The following is a 19,382-nucleotide window of genomic DNA, read 5'->3' as shown; positions in this document are numbered from 1 at the left end:
CGTTCTTAAGACGCTCTTAGCGTTAAGAGCTTCTTAACAAATCTGGGAAACCTGGCCAGTGTCTCTACATCTGAATTGCAACTAATTTCTTTCTTACACACGCTGTACTGTAATCACAAACTGGAGAGACTTTGGTCACTCTGTTTTCATGAATACTCTTTCTTTTATTGTTTGAAGAAAAGGCTCAAGACGCACTTGTTCCAGGAGTACAACGGCACTTAGGAACGCTTGGCTGGACCTGATGTTAGTTTCCTCCAGGATCACAATGACTCTTATTGAGAGACTTGTTGCTCTTGTTGGTTAGTTGTAACAGATTTAAATTATTGTACTCGCTGTAAAATATTTTTACTGTTGATTTTTTTTCTACAGGTACACTCTTGCACTTTTGGAGTTTCATGTTGTTTAATTGTAACTTGTTTAACTGCTTACTCTTCCCTTTGGCACTTATTTATTTTTCACAATGTATGCTTTATGTTTTGGCTGCTCGCAATGTTTGGGGCTATCTCGTTGTTATGATCAGTGACCTATGCCCTTTTGTAAAGCTCTCTCTTGGAAGTCGCTTTGGATAAAAGCATCAGCAAAATGCATAAATGTAAATGTAATGAAGTGAACCCTAGATAAAAATAACATGTAGGCCTACACATCCAATTACCCACATTTGAGTCCAACCTCAACACCTCACCTCCGACATGCCAATCAACCTGCTGTCTGCCAATCACCGGAATGCCCAAAATGTTCGAATTCCCCAGGGGGACATTCCCCCTGAGGCAAGTAGGGTGAAGTGCCTTGCCCAAGGTCACAACATCATTTGGCACAGTCAGAATCGAGTAAGAAAATCAGAGTCCGAGAAACGAAGCAGGGGTTAGTAATCTGAACTTCAAACACTAAAAAACTATACTGGATGCTAGACACAAACTGGCAAGGACTAAAACACATGAGCTATTGTGATAGAAAATGTATATTCTTTAAGATGTCTATAATATATTTATATTTGTCCTAGAGCAATTATTGCTCAGGTTGTAACTTCTGTAAAGCTAGAATAACAGTATTGCGTAAGTTTCTGCTTTATGACCAAACATCTAACACATTTTACCCTGGTTGTTTTGCCCATACTCCAGGGATTCTTAAACCCAAGTTCTTCTTTCTTGTCTCAAGCTATGTTTCTATCTATGTTTTTTAAATTGAACATCTGTACTAAGTTCTGCAACCTGTTTCCTTTTTTAATTTTCTTGTTTATTGTGGAGTTCCTCTTTTGATAGACATGAACTGATTATGTAACTGTCTGTAACTACTGTTTAAAAGAGTGCTCAGATCATGACATTTTTACAGAGTCCTTGGACTCCAGTCATCATTTCTGATACTGAAAACTGCTCCTCCTTGCAACAATAAACAGATTGTAGGGGTTTCCAATAAAACTCTTCTATTGTTCTGAATGGAGCCTATGGCTGACGCGTGTGTTCCAACGAAGATGGTTTTGAAGATTTATTTGATCAAAGGATGTTAACATACATGAAATAATACACCTGATGTTATCCAAACTTTTATCTCTGATTAAAACTTTGTAGTAATCTTAAACACCGTAACACCTTGACACAATGACACCTTTATACTCCTAACTTCTTGTGCCCTACAACACATATATACTGCTCAGCAGCGCAATTAGCCCCCAAAAAATGCTCTTAAAGGTACAGGCACCAATTATATCAATCAAATCAATATATCAATGAAGGTAAATCATGAAATTATTTAACACCAAATAGTACAATTACTATCAATAATGTAAATAGCAATGATCAAATCATGAAATTAATACTAAATACTAATTAATCAACAATCATACCTTGGATTGTATTACAATACATTGAATAGGCAAATGGCGCCAGATAAAGACAAATTCTTCTGACCTCAGACTTTTAATGATGAAATTTCACCACACTATGCACACTCGGGCTTAATTAAAGAGGTGAAACTGATCAAGGCCAGGGAAGATGAGCACACAGGCAGGGTAAAAGATGGAGACTCTAAAACAAGAGGACAGATGAGGACATCAACATACAACATGAATTAAAATAAGACATGACAAAGAAAACATAACCCAGGGAGCAGGGCAGGATGATATAATACTGCATACTCGTGAGGTTTTTATTGATTTATATTGATCTAATGACATCTAAATTGAAGATAAGGTTAAGTTAAGGTATGTTTATTTATGGTCCGGTAGGGAAACATGTCTTAGCTTCAAGCCAATCAATCACACAATACAATGTCACAATTACATAGATTATATACACAGAATATTTGCCTTTTGGGGATAAAGTTAGTTAATTATGTCTGTGTCTGTCTCAGTGGTACATGGGACAACGTAAGTAAATTCAATCTCTATGGTTTTCATGGTGGCTTCCTATTCTTGTTGGAGTGTCCATATGTAATCATTGGCTGCGTGCACAATCTGAGTAACAGCCTCCAACACCAGTACATCTGCTTCATTGTTTGTCTTTGTCTCTTCATGGTAGTTCTTCACTGGTAGGATGCAGCTCACGGGGATCCCCAGCTCATTGCTGCAGGTCTCCATCTGAGAGCAATTAGAACCATACAGGGTTTTGTAATGACCGAAGGCTCAGCAAAGACCACAGCAGAGTAACTTTAGAGCTTACCTGCTTTTTAATTGCCTTGCTTTTGTAGATATTTCTCAGATCCCTCTTTACTTCTGGACAAGCATTATCTACTTTTGTCATCACAATAAACTGAGGAATTTCTAGAATTTCATAGGATAAAATGTACTTGTTAGGTCACATAAAATGAGGACGAACCACTGTCTTCAGTAATCAGCGCCACTAGTTGTTATTTAGGTTTGTGGAGAAAACTTACCCAGACTGCTAGCCTTCTCCCTTATGGTCCTCAGCCTGTGTTTGAGTCCATCTGACAATGCATATAAGTCATTTGCAGACACAACACGCACTAAACAGTGGACTCTATGTTTTAACTCAGGACTGCTGTTGTAGTCTGGTTTTTCTTGTGTCAAAGGACAAGTGGGGTTGAGCTGTATCAGGTAAAAAGTACAGAGAGATGGAGGGTTAGAGATGCATCTGCCATGGGCAGGATGGGAATTATGGAGAAGCCAGGGGGAGCATTGGCTCCTCTAAAGACTTGCGCTCCCCTGGAAATGTAATTAGTGAATTTTTGGGGGTCTCTAAAATTTAATATTTTTTTACCATGAATTTGTATTTTTCTCTATCTTCATTCACTTATTGACTATGCATCAAATTAACCTTCGATTGATTGATTCATACATGTGGGTGATTCAGAGCTAATTCACTTTCCGAACTAGTTCAGTGCCCTTGCCCGTGATGCAGCTGGTAATTAAGATGTCGGTTTGTTGATCTGGTACATGAACTCAACCAAACACAATTGTTTATTAAATGTATATTGTTTGTTTAGGTGTAACCTACACCCTACTGGCTCTTCACTAAGAGCCAGCGGTAGCTAGAACGGTATTTCCCACAATGGTTTGTTCAATTAAATGAATAGGGGAGGAGGCGGCGTACAAAATAATGCACTTTATTCACAGTACGGTAAGGTGCTCACACAAGCTACTAGTACAACAAGCTGCACCAAGGCTGCGATTTAGTTATAATGCCTTTTACAAAATGTCAAATCAAACTATCATAATTAAATCAACCCAAAAGAGGGCACTCTCACTGCAAAGAAACAAAAAGACAAAATAAGGCCTGTCCAACAAAATAAGTGACACACAAAACACTTGGAGGTGGTTTCACATATAAAACGGCATACAATGGCAAACCGCAAGTCCTGAACTGCTGTCCTCTAGTAAGAACAGCGAATGGATTTAAATAGTTACTTATGTAAAAATCTAAGGTAGGGAAAAACAGTGGCTACTAATGATTCAGGTACGTCTGCTGCGATGTCATAGACTGCCGATGGTAACAATGTATTTGTAAATGTAATCACCGCCGGCCAACTCTGATTGAAAACAAGACTAACTGTGGCGTGCCATCTACCTGTATTTGATTGAAATTAAGGTGGTCACGTGACAGAACCAGGTGAACCAGATGGCTCCCTGGTTTATCCCCCTCCCACCTGTCACATAGGCAATTAGGTTGTAATTTTATCGGTATTGGTAATGTCATGATGTCATGATTGTATGTTTATATAGTGTGTTGGTAATTTGATTATGTGATCTATATTTATTGTTATAGTGCACAGTGGCCGAGATGCTGTCGGTGCATGTAGCCTACAGTTCTGCCTAAGGCTCTAAAATGTTATCAAGTTTGATGTGAGAATACCATACTTATCAACGGGGAGAGGGGGGGGGGGTATTTCTCAAAAAAATTATAAAAGTTGTTGCGTGAGAGCATGATAAATTGTTCAAATGCATGAGTCTCACGGCAAATGCATGACAATGGAAGGTCCTGGCGTAAATAGTGTTTGCTGTTTACATAAAAAATGTATATCATGTTCCTTTGTGCTATTCAGTGCTGTAATTAAAACAAATATATTTTCTATATCACATTCACATAAATAAGACACTGACAACCAACTAAGGAGGCTAAATTTGTAAGAACATTGTTCCTGTCAAAGTCCTCGTTTTGAGCTCGCTATGTGCATGCCTCAAGAAACCGACAGAGAAAGCTAAAATTGTAGGAATAGTGTTCTATATAGTGTCCTATAGCGCATGTCCTTGGGTTCTGAAATATACATTACAATTACTACTTTGCAAAGTATCTGATTCTAAAACTAATACCTATAGTCAAACAATCATTGGCCTAAAATCCCACTATAAAACTTGCGGGCAGAGATTTCTTGGATTATAGTATACATATTCCTGTGATGCTACAATGATTGGTAAAGACTTAGAATTAAAATTACATTCATTGTGTTTTGTATTCAGACAAGGATACTACACAATAGTTGTAAATGCATGAAGTACGTTTGTTCAATTAACGATATAATCTCACAAAATGAGTAGCGTATGCAGACCATTTTGAACTACTCGATATTTGATCCAGTATTGCCCCACCTATAGCAATGAAATTAAAGACTATCTACAAAAGTTAAAATGCATTCAAATCTGAAACCCCCACAGTGCCTTGATGATATGCATCTGAGCCAGGTCTCAGAGAGCCCTTCTGGTGAATACTAGGTACTCCATGAAACAACTTGATACAATTGTCATGTGTTGCTGTGTTAGTTATGTTGCAGATTAGCCTACCTGATAACCTTCTCGGACATGGCCTCCAAGAATGCTGACGATGTCATCAGTGTGCACCCCCCTTGATTCATTAGGCTCCAAACCCATGATATCATTGAACGCAAAAGGTAAGCGTCCTTTTCCATCTTTAATGTAATGTGTTTTATACTACAGGAATAAAAGACACTTCCCTCAAAACATTAAATGATAAAACAGTAGATAATGTGTAAATATGTATGTGTTTTCCGGGAATACTTGCATTCTTGGTGAAGCTTGTGCCTGCGTCAGCATCTGCCAGCGCATCAGTCGCCATACGACCAGAAATAGCACTTTTGATTGAGTTAACAAAGCTGGACTTTCCTGCACCAATTTGTCCCATTAGCAGGATCCTGAGCTGGCCCATATCAGGATCATTCAAACTGAATTGCTTCAGTTCCTTAATCATAGTATCTCTCTGCCTGTCCAGAGAATTGCAAAAAATATACACATTTTGATTATTGCAAACGTCACTATTTTCTATTTCATTGTATTTTTCGTCTGTCAGGATAGTGCGCTTACTGCGCTACTTACATCCAGTCAACCTCCCTCCAAGCTTTGTCATAAACTGTAGACATAAATAAACTGTTGTTTAGTACAATTAATCATGAGTTTTGTGAAATCCCGGCCGGATCCAGGGGGGTTTCTGCTCAAACTACCCTTCTGACTTCAGCCCAAACTGCTGCATGCTGAAGGTATGAAAAATTACGTTATGGCTTTCAGTAATACACATTTTTTTTATGATTCATCCAATGATTGGCTGATTTCTAATGGCCAGCGTAGGATAGAGCCCCGCCTCCACGTTTACCGATAAAACTGAAATCAACTTCAACTCTCGCAACTCACTTGTTCTCAAAGTTATTGCTATATCAGTATTTTGTGGAGGGCTCTTAACGGATAGTAAAGTGTAAAACAAATATTCAAACTGAAACCGAAGTATGACATTTTACTAGAAGCATTATTTCATACTTCTGTTTAAGTTTGAATCTTTATTTGTTTTCATAGAAGATACACGGGCTATTACGTTCACACCTAAAGCGAACCGAACCATGGTTCACTTGGAACTGGACCGAGTCCCGTCTTTTTAGGAGGACCATGGTTCGGTTGTTTGTATGGAGTTAGATTAGTTTCATAATTCAAACAAACAAACGCAACACAATTCAAACAAATTTAACACAATCCAAACAAACGTAACATGATTCATACAAACATAACACGATTCAAACAAACAAACGTAACACGATTCAAACAAACGTAACACGATTCACAAATGTATTTCGTGATTCACAAATGTATTTCGTGATTCACAAATGTAACGCGATTCACAAATAAATGACCCTATTACATTCGTTTGCAACCTGACAAACACAAGTTACAAATCCCTGCATTCATTGGTGTGAATCCTTGCATTCGTTCGTGTGGATTTTTGGAACTTTCCTGACGCGCTTTGATCCACAAATGCATTTTTTCTAAAAGATATCCTCAGCAGCCTATCAGATCGTCTCTTCCAATTTTAGCCAATCACATTAACGTGTCTATGTGGACTTCAACAACCTGCCAGAATGACGGACATCGTCTCCTTCAGATCACGAGCAATGTCGTCTGGTAGCATGTAGGTGAAATATTGCTTGTTAATCTTATTAAACCGATGATCATACCTGATTAAATATTGTTGAGAATGGCAGGATTCATGTTTAGTCATTTTCCGTGTTTCCTAGGCTAACGCAGAGCCCGTCTACCCATATTAGACATTCTCCGGTGATTGGCTAAAATTGGAGACATCTGATAGGCTGCAGAGGATATCTTTTAGAAAAAATGCATTTGTGGATCAAAGCGCGTCAGGAAAGTTCCAAAAATCCACACGAACGAATGCAAGGATTCACACCAACGAATGCAGGGATTTGTAACTTGTGTTTGTCAGGTTGCAAACGAATGTAATAGGGTCATTTATTTGTGAATCGCGTTACATTTGTGAATCACGAAATACATTTGTGAATCGTGTTACGTTTGTTTGAATCGTGTTACGTTTGTTTGTTTGAATCGTGTTATGTTTGTATGAATCGTGTTACGTTTGTTTGGATCGTGTTAAGTTTGTTTGAATCGTGTTGCGTTTGTTTGTTTGAATTATGAAACTAATCTAACTCCATATGTTTGGTCCGTACCAGAGTTCGAATGCGTGTTGTCACCTATCCAAACGAACCGGACATTCAGAGAAAACGGACCATGGTCCGATTGAAACGGATCAAACATGTCAGGTGTGAAAGCACCCTAAGACGCTAACAGTACAGTCTTTTAGCTTGGTTAGTCACCGGTTGTTCGTTGCTGCGTGTTTGTACAAAGAAAAACCTTTTGTCATGCATCGATCTTTGATCCCCAAACATAAACTGTAGACATTAATAAACTGTTATTTATTTTACAAGTACATTTAAGAATGGATTTTTTGAAATTTGTTTGGATCAGGGCATTTTAAGAAGTTTAAAATAGAGTGGACAGGACCAAGCTGGAGCCCTTCATGAGTAGCCTATACACTCTAAAAACTACTGGGTTACTTTTTCTACCCAAATGCTGGGTTGAGCCTGTTGGGTCATTTTGTTGGGTTATTTCCATGGTGCTGGGTAGTTTTAGTGCAGCCCAGCCGCTGGGTTAGTGGCTGGGTCATTCTCGGCGACAGTTGAAACAATGCAGATTGTCCTCCTCTCTTTCAACCTACGTCACCTGGTACCTTACCCAGCGCACCTGCCTCACTTTAACCCAGCTGCTGGTTTATCTGCAGCATAAACTTACGGTAACTTTGTCAACGGTCCTCTCGTCGGCTCTTTAAGTTTTGTACTGTCAGCAGGGTCCACACACAATGGCAGGGACATATTTTGCTCATTTACTTAAGGGTTATATCTGTTATAGCCTACCTACCAAGACAAGGGACAGCAAAAATACTAGTCCGGTGGTGTAGCCAAATTTGTTGCAGCAACTGAATGGTGAGATTTTCCGAGTCCTAGCTAGGTGTTTTTTAAGGATAACTTGGATAACTGAACAAGGATAACTTGTTTTAGCCGTTACTACCTCAGTTTGCAACCGGCTAACTTAGTCTACATTTACTAGTTTAACTAGGCAAATGTTAACTATACAGAAGAACCCCACCAAAATAAACGTACTGTATTGCAAACGATTTGTTTTAATGAGTTTTTATTTGCACCTGTCTGCTTTTTGACCGTTTACAGTACCATATCTCTAATTAGTTTATAGGATAGATACTGTACTAGTCTAGCTAACGACTGGCTGTTCGTTCGTGAAGGCGCCAAAAGTGGATGGTACAAATGGAAAAGGTAGTCTACAGTACATTAAACCGAAAATAAAACAGTTTCTAACAACATTATGTTTTCTCTGTGTTTATATAATTTAATTTAAATAGTCGTTTCTGCTTACTTCTTTTTGCTCTACAGCTTGTTCATGTAATGTTAACTAGGCATTGAGGAGTTCAATGATCAACCCAACATTCTGGGTTAAATGGTTAACCCATCTTGCTGGTTTAGTTCAACCCAACGTGTGTTCTGTCCTATATTTAACCAGACGCTGGGTTGGAAATAACCCAAACTGGGTAGTTTTAAACCCCAGCATTTAACCCATGTATGAGGTCAAATAACCCAGCCTTCTAGTCAATATGAACCATATTTGGGTTGAATGATCAACCCAACATGCTGGGTTGAATGGTCAACCCATCTTGCTGGGTTAGGTAAACCCAACGTGTGTTCTGTCCTATATTTAACCAGCCGCTGGGTTGGAAACTACCCAACCTGGGTTGTTTTCAACCCAGCATTTTTTAGAGTGTAGCCTACAACAACTTGGGAAATTAAAAAGTAACAAACCTGGTGATGGTGGTGCTGCTGGTCTTGATGATTCACCTCCCATGTTGACTAATTTGCAAGGGAGGTTAATACAACAACTTCAATGTACAACTTGTCTTCAACTAACTAACTTATTTAAAAGACGTTCATATCAAAAGCAACATATCCAAAGTTATTATTTATTAATGATAAAAACATTTAACACTGCACTTTCTCATATGCATATTAAACACGTTTGTATTTATCTAACAACGCCACACTTTGGTATTGCATTATATAAAACTGTCTACCCAATAAACCAGAATATTCTAAATGCTAGAACATATGATGTAACAGTAGTGGCAGTCTGTGTCTTATGTGCAATTCAGGCCCCGTCCACACTAGCCCGGGTAAATACAAATACGCGTATTCGAATTGAAAACGATCTCCGTCCACACTAGCATTTTCATATCGTTTTCCAAATGTTTGCCGTCCACACTAACACGGCCTCAGTTTACAGTAGGCCTATCTAGAAAAATATAAGAGACTCCAATAAATGAAGAAGCAGAACATTCTTACCCTCTTTTTTGACATACGAAGACTAAAGCCAGGGAGTGACTGGATGCGATATATATAGGCTATGTAGGTGAAAAGTTACTTTCAGTTTCCAGTTGATTATACAACGGTTCAGTAGGACTTTGTGTTGTCCACTGAGGGATTAGCGTTTGGCCCTATCCATGCTGGCAGATGCTGACGGTCATTTCCTTGAAATTAGCCTGTTTTCAGAGAAATACATTTCTCTTTCACTTTCTGACAATACAAGGACAGTGCTGAGTTTGTGCAGTTATAACGGGACTGTGTTCCAACTTAGCCATCAAGGTTCTTTAATTAAAAAAATTACAGATACATACAACAGATGTACAGATACATTACAAGAAACACATATTTAGCCAATCAGCGTCCTCATTTGCGCCCCAAGCAGAGTTAGAGTATAGAATTGATTTTGCGACTGTAGGGCCTACTTAACGTTATTGAAAATTAATGACTCCGGACCGGACTTCATACGTTCTCATTTCTCAAATTCTGTCAGATATCCTCTCCAAAATCCTTTTGAGAGGAGAACTTTGGTGGAGAAAATAAAAATAAGAGTTTGGCCCAACCTGACATCAACATTACACAACAGGCGAGCGAAAAGGGTAGAGGCAGATCATACACAGAGGTTTCTCCCACGATTGGTTAGCTACAACAGAAAAGCCTGGCTAGCTGGATGCAGTCATGTCAATGGCTTATTTTGCTTCCGTGCTTGCTTGTTATATCATTCGGTACAGATACAGCATGGACTGTTACAGGAGTTAAGGACATTAAACATTTATCTGAGAAAAACAAATCAAGTGCACAAAGGCACACATGGAGAATACAATCAAGCAAGCCATGTTAGGCAGAGACAATTGCTATGCAACTGGACGAAGGTCGCCGGATTGAGGTGAGGAGAAACAACAAAGAAGTGGATAAGAACAGGCACGTTCTATCTAAGATAATTGATTGTGTTAAATTAATTTATAAATCCTAAATATTTAGTTTTACAGTAATAGTTGTGTTGTGCTTCCTAATATTAACCAGGGTGAGTGGCTCAAGTGCCCAGATGTCCGTGGTTTTCAATATTTCTGAAATGAGTGTAATGATATATGTGGACTATAATCGTAGCTTTCCAATGATATATCATTTGTTTAACCGCCTAAAAAATATTTTTGTTAGGATTGAGTGCGTTGTAACAATAGAGTTAATATAACTAGAGTAAGCTACTTTTGTCTTCCAAGATGGCGTCCCCATTCATTTCTATGAAAAGTGCTCGGTGGTAGTGATGTGTCGTTCGTGAACGATTCGTTCATTTTGAACGAATCCTTATAAGGACTCGGGAGTAACGAGTCCTCTCAACGAGTGATTCGTTCATTTCCCGACTCGGTCTTTCTACGAGTCTTTGGATCATTTTTCACGTGACCTGCATAGGCTCTGTAGCCAGAGGAAACGAACGATTCGTTCCTTTCCCGACTCGGTCTTTCTACGAGTCTTTGGATCATTTTTCACGTGACCTGTATAGGCTGTAGCAAGAGGAAACGAACGATTCGTTTCTTTCCCGACTCGGTCTTTCTACGAGTCTTTGGATCATTTTTCACGTGACCTGCATAGGCTCTGTAGCTAGAGGAAACGAATGATTAGTTCCTTTCCCGACTCGGTCTTTCTACGAGTCTTTGGATCATTTTTCACGTGACCTGCATAGGCTCTGTAGCTAGAGGAAACGAATGATTAGTTCCTTCCCCGACTCGGTCTTTCTACGAGTCTTTGGATCCTTTTTTCACGTGACCCGCATTGTATTTTTTAGTAGAGGAAACAGTTTCCTTATTCCCTTTCGCGTGGCCGCTGTTTTAGTAAGACGTGAATGAATGATATTCGCTCAAGTCATCATACTGACTGGTTTTGTTATTTTCACTTTACATTTACACTTACAGTTTAGTGCAGTGTAATTGTTTGACGTGATAATTAAATGCTAGTGTGATAATACATGACCAAATCATACAAACTCATGATACATTATTTTAATGCAGGAATTTATTTTTAAATAGTATTTGCTGGTGCACATGTCATGCACTAACCTACAGTGGACGTATAGGGGCTATACGTCCTTTGCAGTGGACGTATAGCCCCCAACCCCCCCCCCCCCCTCCTGAAATGAACAAATGACTCGAAAAAAGATTCGTTCATTTTACTGAACGAGATTCAAAGAACCGAATCAGTAAAAAGAACCGAACTTCCCATCACTACTCGGTGGCGCAGTGAGGCAGGCGAGAGCGCGAGACTGGACGCGGCTATCTTTCCACTTACGTGTCTTCCTGTCTAGCTTTAAACAGTGGCTCCTTTTTTCCCTAGCTCCGAGAGCTCATGTCGGCTACAGAGGGTTTTCACGGACGTCACATTCTGGGCAGTAACCCGGATGCGCGGCCATCTTGGAGGCACTCGATGTAAACAACTCAACGGAGTACAATGAAAATAACGTAAATTTTACACTCTTTGGTACAACTGTAGCCATGTCTAAACGACCGAAAAGGTCACCAAAACGTGTCCAAGATCCAAAGGCATACAGGAAAGGCCTTGGACCGCAAGAAAACCGTCGATATGTTGAGAAAATTGGATTTATTGGCGGTGCAGATCCCTACCAGTTAGCTCCATCTACTTGAATCCGTGACGACCCGGTGATTCTGCCTTCAGTTGCATATCTCGATATTGTCAACTACCTGGTTTTCTCGCCGAACCCATACACATGCAGTAGTTTGATATTAATTATATTATGTCAACGTCAGCTTTACAGTAAAATAAGCGCACAGTAAAAGCAGTAGGCCTAATTGTTTTTACTATTTACTATAAAAAATATTATCAGTACAATAGAAAATTAGTTTTGAGCCGCTGAAATAAACATTTCACAATACCTGACAAGAAGTGTGCCGAACAAATCCGTATGTTGTCCAGATTTTTCCCTCGTAGATCTTGGTTGAGCTTTGCCAACCACAGGCGCCTCCTTTCCTCTGACAATCTCTGGCATTCCTTTCCCTGGTTTTTAATAACTTTTGGATGTCGATAATATACCAAATGTTTTTCACGATCTGTCCTATTTGTACAACCTGAAACACGGCAATAATTCACAATTTTCCTTGACGACGTTCGGGATATACTTCAGTGCCAGTGCTTTGTTGTGATGCAGAGTGCCTCCAAGATGGCGACTTCCGGTCTGATGACACGTCTGTGAAAACCCTCTATCGGCCAATGTGAACTTTTGTGCTCGTGCCCTCTTAGTATCCGCGAGCACATTTGCAGGCAACTTTCATTGACTAAGCAAATACATGGGTTGCTAGTTAACCCATTTCGGATTGGTTTCAAAATTAGCAAAAAAAAGCTAGTAGTATGAGCCAGGTTCGAGAATCAAACAACAATTATTGGGGGAGATAGTTTTGTAAATGTTGAATGGAGTTAATAGAATAAAAACGACCGGAAGAGTTGGAAACCTTACGTACATGCAATACCACCTACATCCACCGGGACCGTTGCTTCAAGCCAAGGGGCGAGGGGTGGGGGCTTGGTTGTAACTGAGGGAGGGGCAGCATTTCTGTACCGCCGGCGCGACAGGACCGTAAACAGGTTTTAAGTGGCATAAGCAACATTTAATTTTGGGACCCACCATCACATCAGGCCGCCAATACTATTGACATTATCATGGCTTAATCATTTGCACACATACTATACATTTTGCTATAAAACTGTATTGCTTACATCATACCAATGTCAACTGGACGTATTTTTACCCTTCTAGGGTTTCTAATTAGATTTTCTTTCAAGCTAATTCACTAGAGTGGTCTGGTGTTAATTTGTACTTAAATATTCAGAGTGATACAATACCAAGTGATATACAGAACGTGTAAAGCAAATGTAAAAAACAGACACTGTTAAAAAAATAAAATGAACAAAGGAACCTTTAACAAGGTAACTCCTGGTGGCCACGGGAGGCCCAAGCAGGCACTTAGTTCACTTTATGCGAACACTTAACATGCAAGTGTTCAGTACACAGAAAGGCAGTCAGAGCAACAGGCAATCGTACCGAAAGGAGGCATGGCGAGATTCAGGTTAAAAGCAGAAGTCAGTTAACCTGACGTTGTCACACTCATAATTTTCTGGTCAGAATATGAATCTGAGAAACCTCCATTGGGCTGTGTATATGGGGCGTGTTTCAACCGAACTCGTAAAACAAATGCCTCTTTGCTCAATTGGATAGACCTACAACCAATCAGAGCAACGTAATATGTTGTTTGTTGAAAACGAATTCGACCCAAGCGCTCTTTGGTGACATGGTTAATTACGTTACTGTTGATCATCTGTCCTTCATCGTGTAAAGCCCGCCCTGACAATTTGACTGGTTCGGACGTCGTTTTTCCCCAACCGAGGTTCTGCAGACCCAACTTCCCGACCAAATTGTTTTAGTTGTGGGCGGGGCTAAGTTGGACTGGCAGCCAGGCTAGAGGTCATTAACAAACAGGCTTTAATGTGAAACTTTCATGTGTAACACTTTTTTTCATGTGAAAAATCCAAAGGGAGTAGGCAAAAGGTCAGAGAAACAAAGCAAGGCTTAGTAATCAGAACTTCAAACACTAGAAAACTAGACTGTGACGCTAGACACAAGGGTACTAAGACAAACTGGCATAGAAGGACAATAACACAGGAGCTATGCACACTGGGGCTTAATTGATGAGGCGAAACTGATCAAGGCCAGGGAAGATGAGCACACAGGCAGGGTAGAAGAAGGAGATTCTGAAACAAGAGGACAGATGAGTACATCAACATACAACAGGAATGAAAATAAGAGATGACAAAGAAAACTGGGAGCAGATGTTACAATACTGTGCATACATTTTATGTTTTTATTGATTTATATTGATAAACATATAACACAATACACTTGTCAACATCACAATGCACACAAGTACATTTTATACAGAATATTTTTCTTTTGGGGATAAAGTTAGTTTATTCTGTCTGTCAGAGTGGTACAGAGGACAGCCTACGTAAATCCATTGGTAACCCTTCCATTTGCAGTCCCTTAAGTACTAGGTATTTACATAGAAAGTAAAGGGTATGTTTTGTGTTTTATTGGGTATTACCGATTGGTACCAAGGTGGTAAATACTTAGATAATTTGAAGTATTTACCCATTAAGGGGCCAAACTAATACTCATGTGTTCTATGGTACGACGTTATTGAATTTTTTGTTTTTACATGGAGATTTGTATAGATTTAACCTTTGTATTTGGTCATGCCATGGACACAGTGCTTTAATTTAAAATAATGTTACAATTTACAGAGTGAAGTGTCATGTTTTTCTTTGTAACATAATCCAAGTTTATGTTTATTGCATGGAGAAGGGAATCAACAGTTGAAAAGTATATGGTAAGAGCCTGGTAACACCATGGAAACAAACACAGCTTCCTTTTACAGTCCAGTTTTAGATCACTTACTGAGTACATAGCCATGTTTTACCTGGTATCGCCTTGGAACGTATAGTACAAGTTCATACTAAGGGTAACATTGACAAAGTGGTATTCGCTTACAAACGATATGGTAAGAGCCTGGTAACACCATGGAAACAAACACGGCTTCCTTTTACTGTCCAGTTTCAGATTACTTACTGAGTAAATAGTCCAAACATGGGCAAGAACATACCCAGTATCCAAGAAGATTTACCATGATAGTAGAGGAAAACTCTTCCCGCGGAGGTAGGTATACCAGCCAAGTAAATCAGGCCATCATCGATAAATGTATCTGAAAAGGTATTTTATTGGAAAGTACTATCTTATATTCTCATTAGACGTGGACTGTTACCGACATAAACCTTAGGTAACTACAGGGTAATAGTAGAGTATTTTCTTCGTAATTCTGCTGGAGCTTGGCCGTCTTTACCTACTTAGTAGCAATGGTATTTACCCAATAACACATTACAATTTACCATATATATCTTACGTAGTTACCAACTTACTACCAGTGGTATTTAAATAGTAATATTTAAGTTTCCAGGTAAATACTAAGTTTTGTCTTCTGTCTTTACCTAATTAGGACCAATGAAAATTACCCAGTAATAACCAGCACGTTAGTAATTAGTTAATGAGTAAATACTTCGAATTATCTCTGTATTTACCACCTTGGTACCAATCAGTCATACCCAGTAATACATAAAAAACATACCCAGTAATGACCAGCACGTTAGTAATTAGTTCATGGGTAAATACTTCAAATTATCTAGGTATTTACCAACTTGGTACCAATCAGTAATACCCAATAAAACACAAAACATACCCTTTACTTTCTATGTAAATACAGAGTACTTAAGGGACTGTAAAAGGAAGGGTTACCAATCCATTCTCTATGGTTTTCCTGGTGCCTTACTATTTTTGTTGGAGTGTCCATATGTAATCATTGGCTGCGTGCACAATCTGAGTAACAGCCTCCAACACCAGTACATCTGCTTCATTGTCTGTCTTTGTCTCTTCATGGTAGTTCTTCACTGGCAGGATGCAGCTCATGGGGATCCCCAGCTCATTGCTGTAGGTCTCCATCTGAGAGCAATTAGAACCATACAGGGTTTTGTAATGACCGAAGGCTCAGCAAAGACCACAGCAGAGTAACTATAGAGCTTACCTTCTTTTTAATTGCCTTGCTTTTGTAGATATCTATCAGATTCTTCTTCACTGCTGGACAAGCAGTGTCTACCATTGTCACAACAAGAAACTGAGGAATTCCTACAATTTCATGGGATGAAATGTACTTGGTAGGTCACATAAAATGATGACAAACCACTGTCTTCAGTAATCAGTGCCACTAGTAGTTAATTATGTTTGTGGAGAACACTTACCCAGACTGCTGGCCTTGTCCCTTATGGCCCTCAGCTTGCCTTTGAGTCCAGCTGACATCCCACATATGGCATTTGCAGACATGACACCCACTAAACAGTGGACTTTGTCTCCTGACTTAGGACTGTGATTGTAGCATGGGTTTTCTTCTTGCAAGGGAGAACAGGGGTTGAACTGTATCATGTAAAAAATACAGAGAGATGGAGGGTTAGAGAGTACGTCTGCCATGGCCAGGGTGACAACTATGGAGAAGCCAAGGGGAACTTGTGGTGACTCCTATGTGACCACACTAATGCGAGGAAAGAGGCGGGTAGAAGGAGGTTTAACATTGTACAGATAAAAGTGTCTGCGACAGCTGGCCTTCTAATATTCCACCTAGTTTTTCTCCACAAATACATTATCAAACTTACAGATGTCAAAACACACTGATTTCAAACAAAACTTCTAGCTGAATTTGGTTCTGAGTTGTACCTGATAACCTTCTGGGACATGGCCTTCAAGAATACTGATGGTCATTTGTGTGCACCCCCCTTGATTCATCAGGCTCCAAACCCATGACATCATTGAACACCAAAGGCAAGCGTTCTGTTCCATCTTTAATGTAATGTGTTTCATACTACAATGGGAAAACAATACATTTCATTCAAAATATTAGATTCTTTTTTCACACTTTTACAAAACAGTATATCATAGTTATTTATTCAGTACTTGCTTTCTTGGTGAAGCTTGTGCCAGTCGTAGTATTTGCTAGTGCAGTTGTCATAATACGTCCAGCAAAAGCACTTTTTAATGAGTCAACAAAGCTGGACTTTCCTGCGCCAATTGGTCCAAGTAGCAAGATCCTGAGCTGGCCCATTTTAGGATCATTCAAACTAAACTGCTTCAGGTTCTTAATCATAGTATCTTTCTGTCTTTCCAGAGATTTGCAAAAACAAAAAAATACACATTTTAATTAATGATTTACTACAGTAATTCAAAGGGCTTCTGGGCAAGGTAATGTTACAATACTTTTTCAAGAGATGCTACAAATGTCAATGTTTTTATATCTTTTTCAAGGTATTTTTCATTGGTCAGGACAGTACGTACTTCCAGTCAACATCCCTCCAAGCTTTATCATAAACTGTAAACACAAATAAACTATGTTGTAAATAATTACTTCAAATGTTTTGTGGATTTTGTGAAATTAATTTGGGTCAGGGGCATTTGAAGAAGTTTAAAATGGGGCGGAGAGGACTGACCTTAAGACTTGGGTATAACAATATGGATACTTAAAGTAACTAACCTAGTGATGGTGGAGGTGGTGGGGTTGACTTGTTACCTGTTGACTGTTTTGCTGGGGAGGTCAATATAACAACTTCAACATATGGCATGTTTTTAACAAATGTATTTAGCAGATACTTGACAAAAGCAACATATTCAAAGAAACATATCATTCATGAATAATAAAAACATTTCACCTGCACTGCACTTTCTAATATACAGGTATTCAACACAGTGGTCTCAATGCTTGCTTTTGTCTTTCAACTTAGATTTTTTATTTGCACAACATTACATAAAACTATTCAATAAAGAACACAAATCAACTTTTCTAAATGTTGGAACATCTAATGTAGCAGTTTTAGCAGTCTACCTAATGTACAAATCCATGTATTATGGAGAAAGAGTTTACAGAAGAGATTCCAATAACAGCAGAAACAGAAAAGACTTACCCTCTTGGATGTCTAACAGATAAGCAGGGGTTTGACTTGACATGATATACATGCTGAAACCCAAACCAGATACCAGTTACTTTCACTTTCCAGGTGCGCCACCGGTATGCCACAGGTGAGCATGCCAGTACGACACATTGTCTGAGGCAGGGCGGACTTCCATTTAGTCAAGCTTGTAAGAAAACGATCCAGATTTTCGTGTTGGACAGGGTACAAACTTATAAGTATGATCAGATTGTCATCTCGGTAGGCACTGCATAATTACCGTATGGATAATGAACAGCTTTGTTCTGTCAATTTCTAGAATGCCACTGTTGATTTATATCAGGGAGGGGGAAGATAATGAAAGTAAAAGAGGTCAACTTGATGTAAAGTAAACAGACTGATTAACATGAACTAGGTAATGAAGATTGACAAACAACCAGAACGTCTTAAGTTAAATATGTACTGGCATCTGTTCTACAATTATTTATATCTATGACTCAGAGGTCACTCTGTCACTTTTCCCTCTCCCCCATGGGTGTGTCTGAGGGCATATGTGGTGTTTACTCTGGAATGTCCCTCTGTCTATCCTTACATACATACATACATACATACATACATACATACATACATACATACATACATACATACATACATACATACATACATACATACATACATACATACATTTTTTACATTATTTTTACATTTACATTTATGCATTTAGCAGACGCTTTTATCCAAAGCGACTTCCAAGAGAGAGCTTTACAAAAGAGCATAGGTCACTGATCATAACAACGAGGTAGACCCAAACATTGCAAGCAGCCAAAACATGAAGCATACATTGTGGAAAACTAAACAAGTGCCAAAAGGGGAAGACCCATAAGAGCATGCAGTTATACAAGTTACAAATTAAAACAACATGAACCACAAAAAGTGCAAATTAAAACAACATGAACCACAAAAAGTGCAGGACTGTACCTGTGGAAGAACAATCAATAGTAAAATATTTCACAGCGAGTACAAGACTTAACTTTGTTATAACTAACCTACAAGAGCAACAAGTCACTCAATAAGAGTCATTGTGATCCTGGAGGAAACTAGCAACAGGTCTAGCCAAGCATTCCTAAATGCCGTTGTACTCCCGGAACAAGTGTGTCTTGAGCCTTTTCTTGAAGGTG

The 19,382-nt window shown here is 39.0% G+C and overlaps 2 protein-coding genes across 9 annotated transcripts; both read right to left on the bottom strand.

The window, feature by feature from the left end:
- Nucleotides 1–2,113: 2,113 nt before the first annotated feature.
- LOC124481111 (interferon-induced protein 44-like) lies at nucleotides 2,114–9,784 on the bottom strand. 2 transcript variants are annotated; one of them, XM_047040899.1, is made up of 8 exons: nucleotides 9,646–9,784; nucleotides 9,109–9,156; nucleotides 5,780–5,813; nucleotides 5,469–5,667; nucleotides 5,231–5,377; nucleotides 2,869–3,040; nucleotides 2,655–2,755; nucleotides 2,114–2,572 (listed from the first exon to the last, which is right to left on the bottom strand). In XM_047040899.1, exons 2-8 carry the CDS (start codon nucleotides 9,149–9,151, stop codon nucleotides 2,402–2,404), a joined length of 867 nt encoding a protein of 288 aa, XP_046896855.1. In that variant the 5' UTR covers nucleotides 9,152–9,156; nucleotides 9,646–9,784; the 3' UTR covers nucleotides 2,114–2,401. The 2 variants fall into 2 exon arrangements, with proteins under 2 accessions (XP_046896855.1, XP_046896862.1); XM_047040906.1 differs by having other exon boundaries at nucleotides 5,469–5,663; nucleotides 9,646–9,681.
- A 4,224-nt stretch (nucleotides 9,785–14,008) lies between these two features.
- LOC124476430 (interferon-induced protein 44-like) lies at nucleotides 14,009–18,857 on the bottom strand. 7 transcript variants are annotated; one of them, XM_047033559.1, is made up of 9 exons: nucleotides 18,220–18,857; nucleotides 17,793–17,843; nucleotides 17,597–17,630; nucleotides 17,223–17,421; nucleotides 16,982–17,126; nucleotides 16,513–16,684; nucleotides 16,299–16,399; nucleotides 16,047–16,216; nucleotides 14,009–14,418 (listed from the first exon to the last, which is right to left on the bottom strand). In XM_047033559.1, coding segments are annotated over exons 5-9 (588 nt in total). In that variant the 5' UTR covers nucleotide 17,126; nucleotides 17,223–17,421; nucleotides 17,597–17,630; nucleotides 17,793–17,843; nucleotides 18,220–18,857; the 3' UTR covers nucleotides 14,009–14,417. The 7 variants fall into 7 exon arrangements, with proteins under 7 accessions (XP_046889515.1, XP_046889524.1, XP_046889539.1 ...); XM_047033568.1 differs by lacking the exon at nucleotides 14,009–14,418 and having other exon boundaries at nucleotides 15,229–16,216; nucleotides 17,223–17,417; nucleotides 18,220–18,855; XM_047033583.1 differs by lacking the exons at nucleotides 14,009–14,418; nucleotides 17,597–17,630 and having other exon boundaries at nucleotides 15,229–16,216; nucleotides 18,220–18,855.
- Between the last annotated feature and the right edge of the window lie 525 nt (nucleotides 18,858–19,382).

The sequence above is a fragment of the Hypomesus transpacificus genome, chromosome 2, assembly GCF_021917145.1.
Source record: "Hypomesus transpacificus isolate Combined female chromosome 2, fHypTra1, whole genome shotgun sequence".
Classification (NCBI taxonomy): Eukaryota; Metazoa; Chordata; class Actinopteri; order Osmeriformes; family Osmeridae; genus Hypomesus; species Hypomesus transpacificus.
Note: the sequence above shows the minus strand (reverse complement) of the source record. Positions and strands in the feature narration are given on the sequence as shown.

Bases quoted from the DNA above. Each gene is read 5' to 3' on its own strand.
- LOC124476430 (XM_047033559.1), bottom strand. From the start codon at position 17,125: ATGAAACACATTACATTAAAGATGGAACAGAACGCTTGCCTTTGGTGT. The intron at 16,400-16,512 runs GTAAGTGTTCTC...ATGAAATTGTAG, and splicing joins GGACAAGGCCAGCAGTCTGG to GAATTCCTCAGTTTCTTGTT. The intron at 16,217-16,298 runs GTAAGCTCTATA...AATTGCTCTCAG, and splicing joins GCAAGGCAATTAAAAAGAAG to ATGGAGACCTACAGCAATGA.
- LOC124481111 (XM_047040899.1), bottom strand. From the start codon at position 9,151: ATGGGAGGTGAATCATCAAGACCAGCAGCACCACCATCACCAG. The intron at 5,378-5,468 runs GCAAGTATTCCC...TTATTCCTGTAG, and splicing joins GCACAAGCTTCACCAAGAAT to TATAAAACACATTACATTAA. The intron at 2,573-2,654 runs GTAAGCTCTAAA...AATTGCTCTCAG, and splicing joins GCAAGGCAATTAAAAAGCAG to ATGGAGACCTGCAGCAATGA.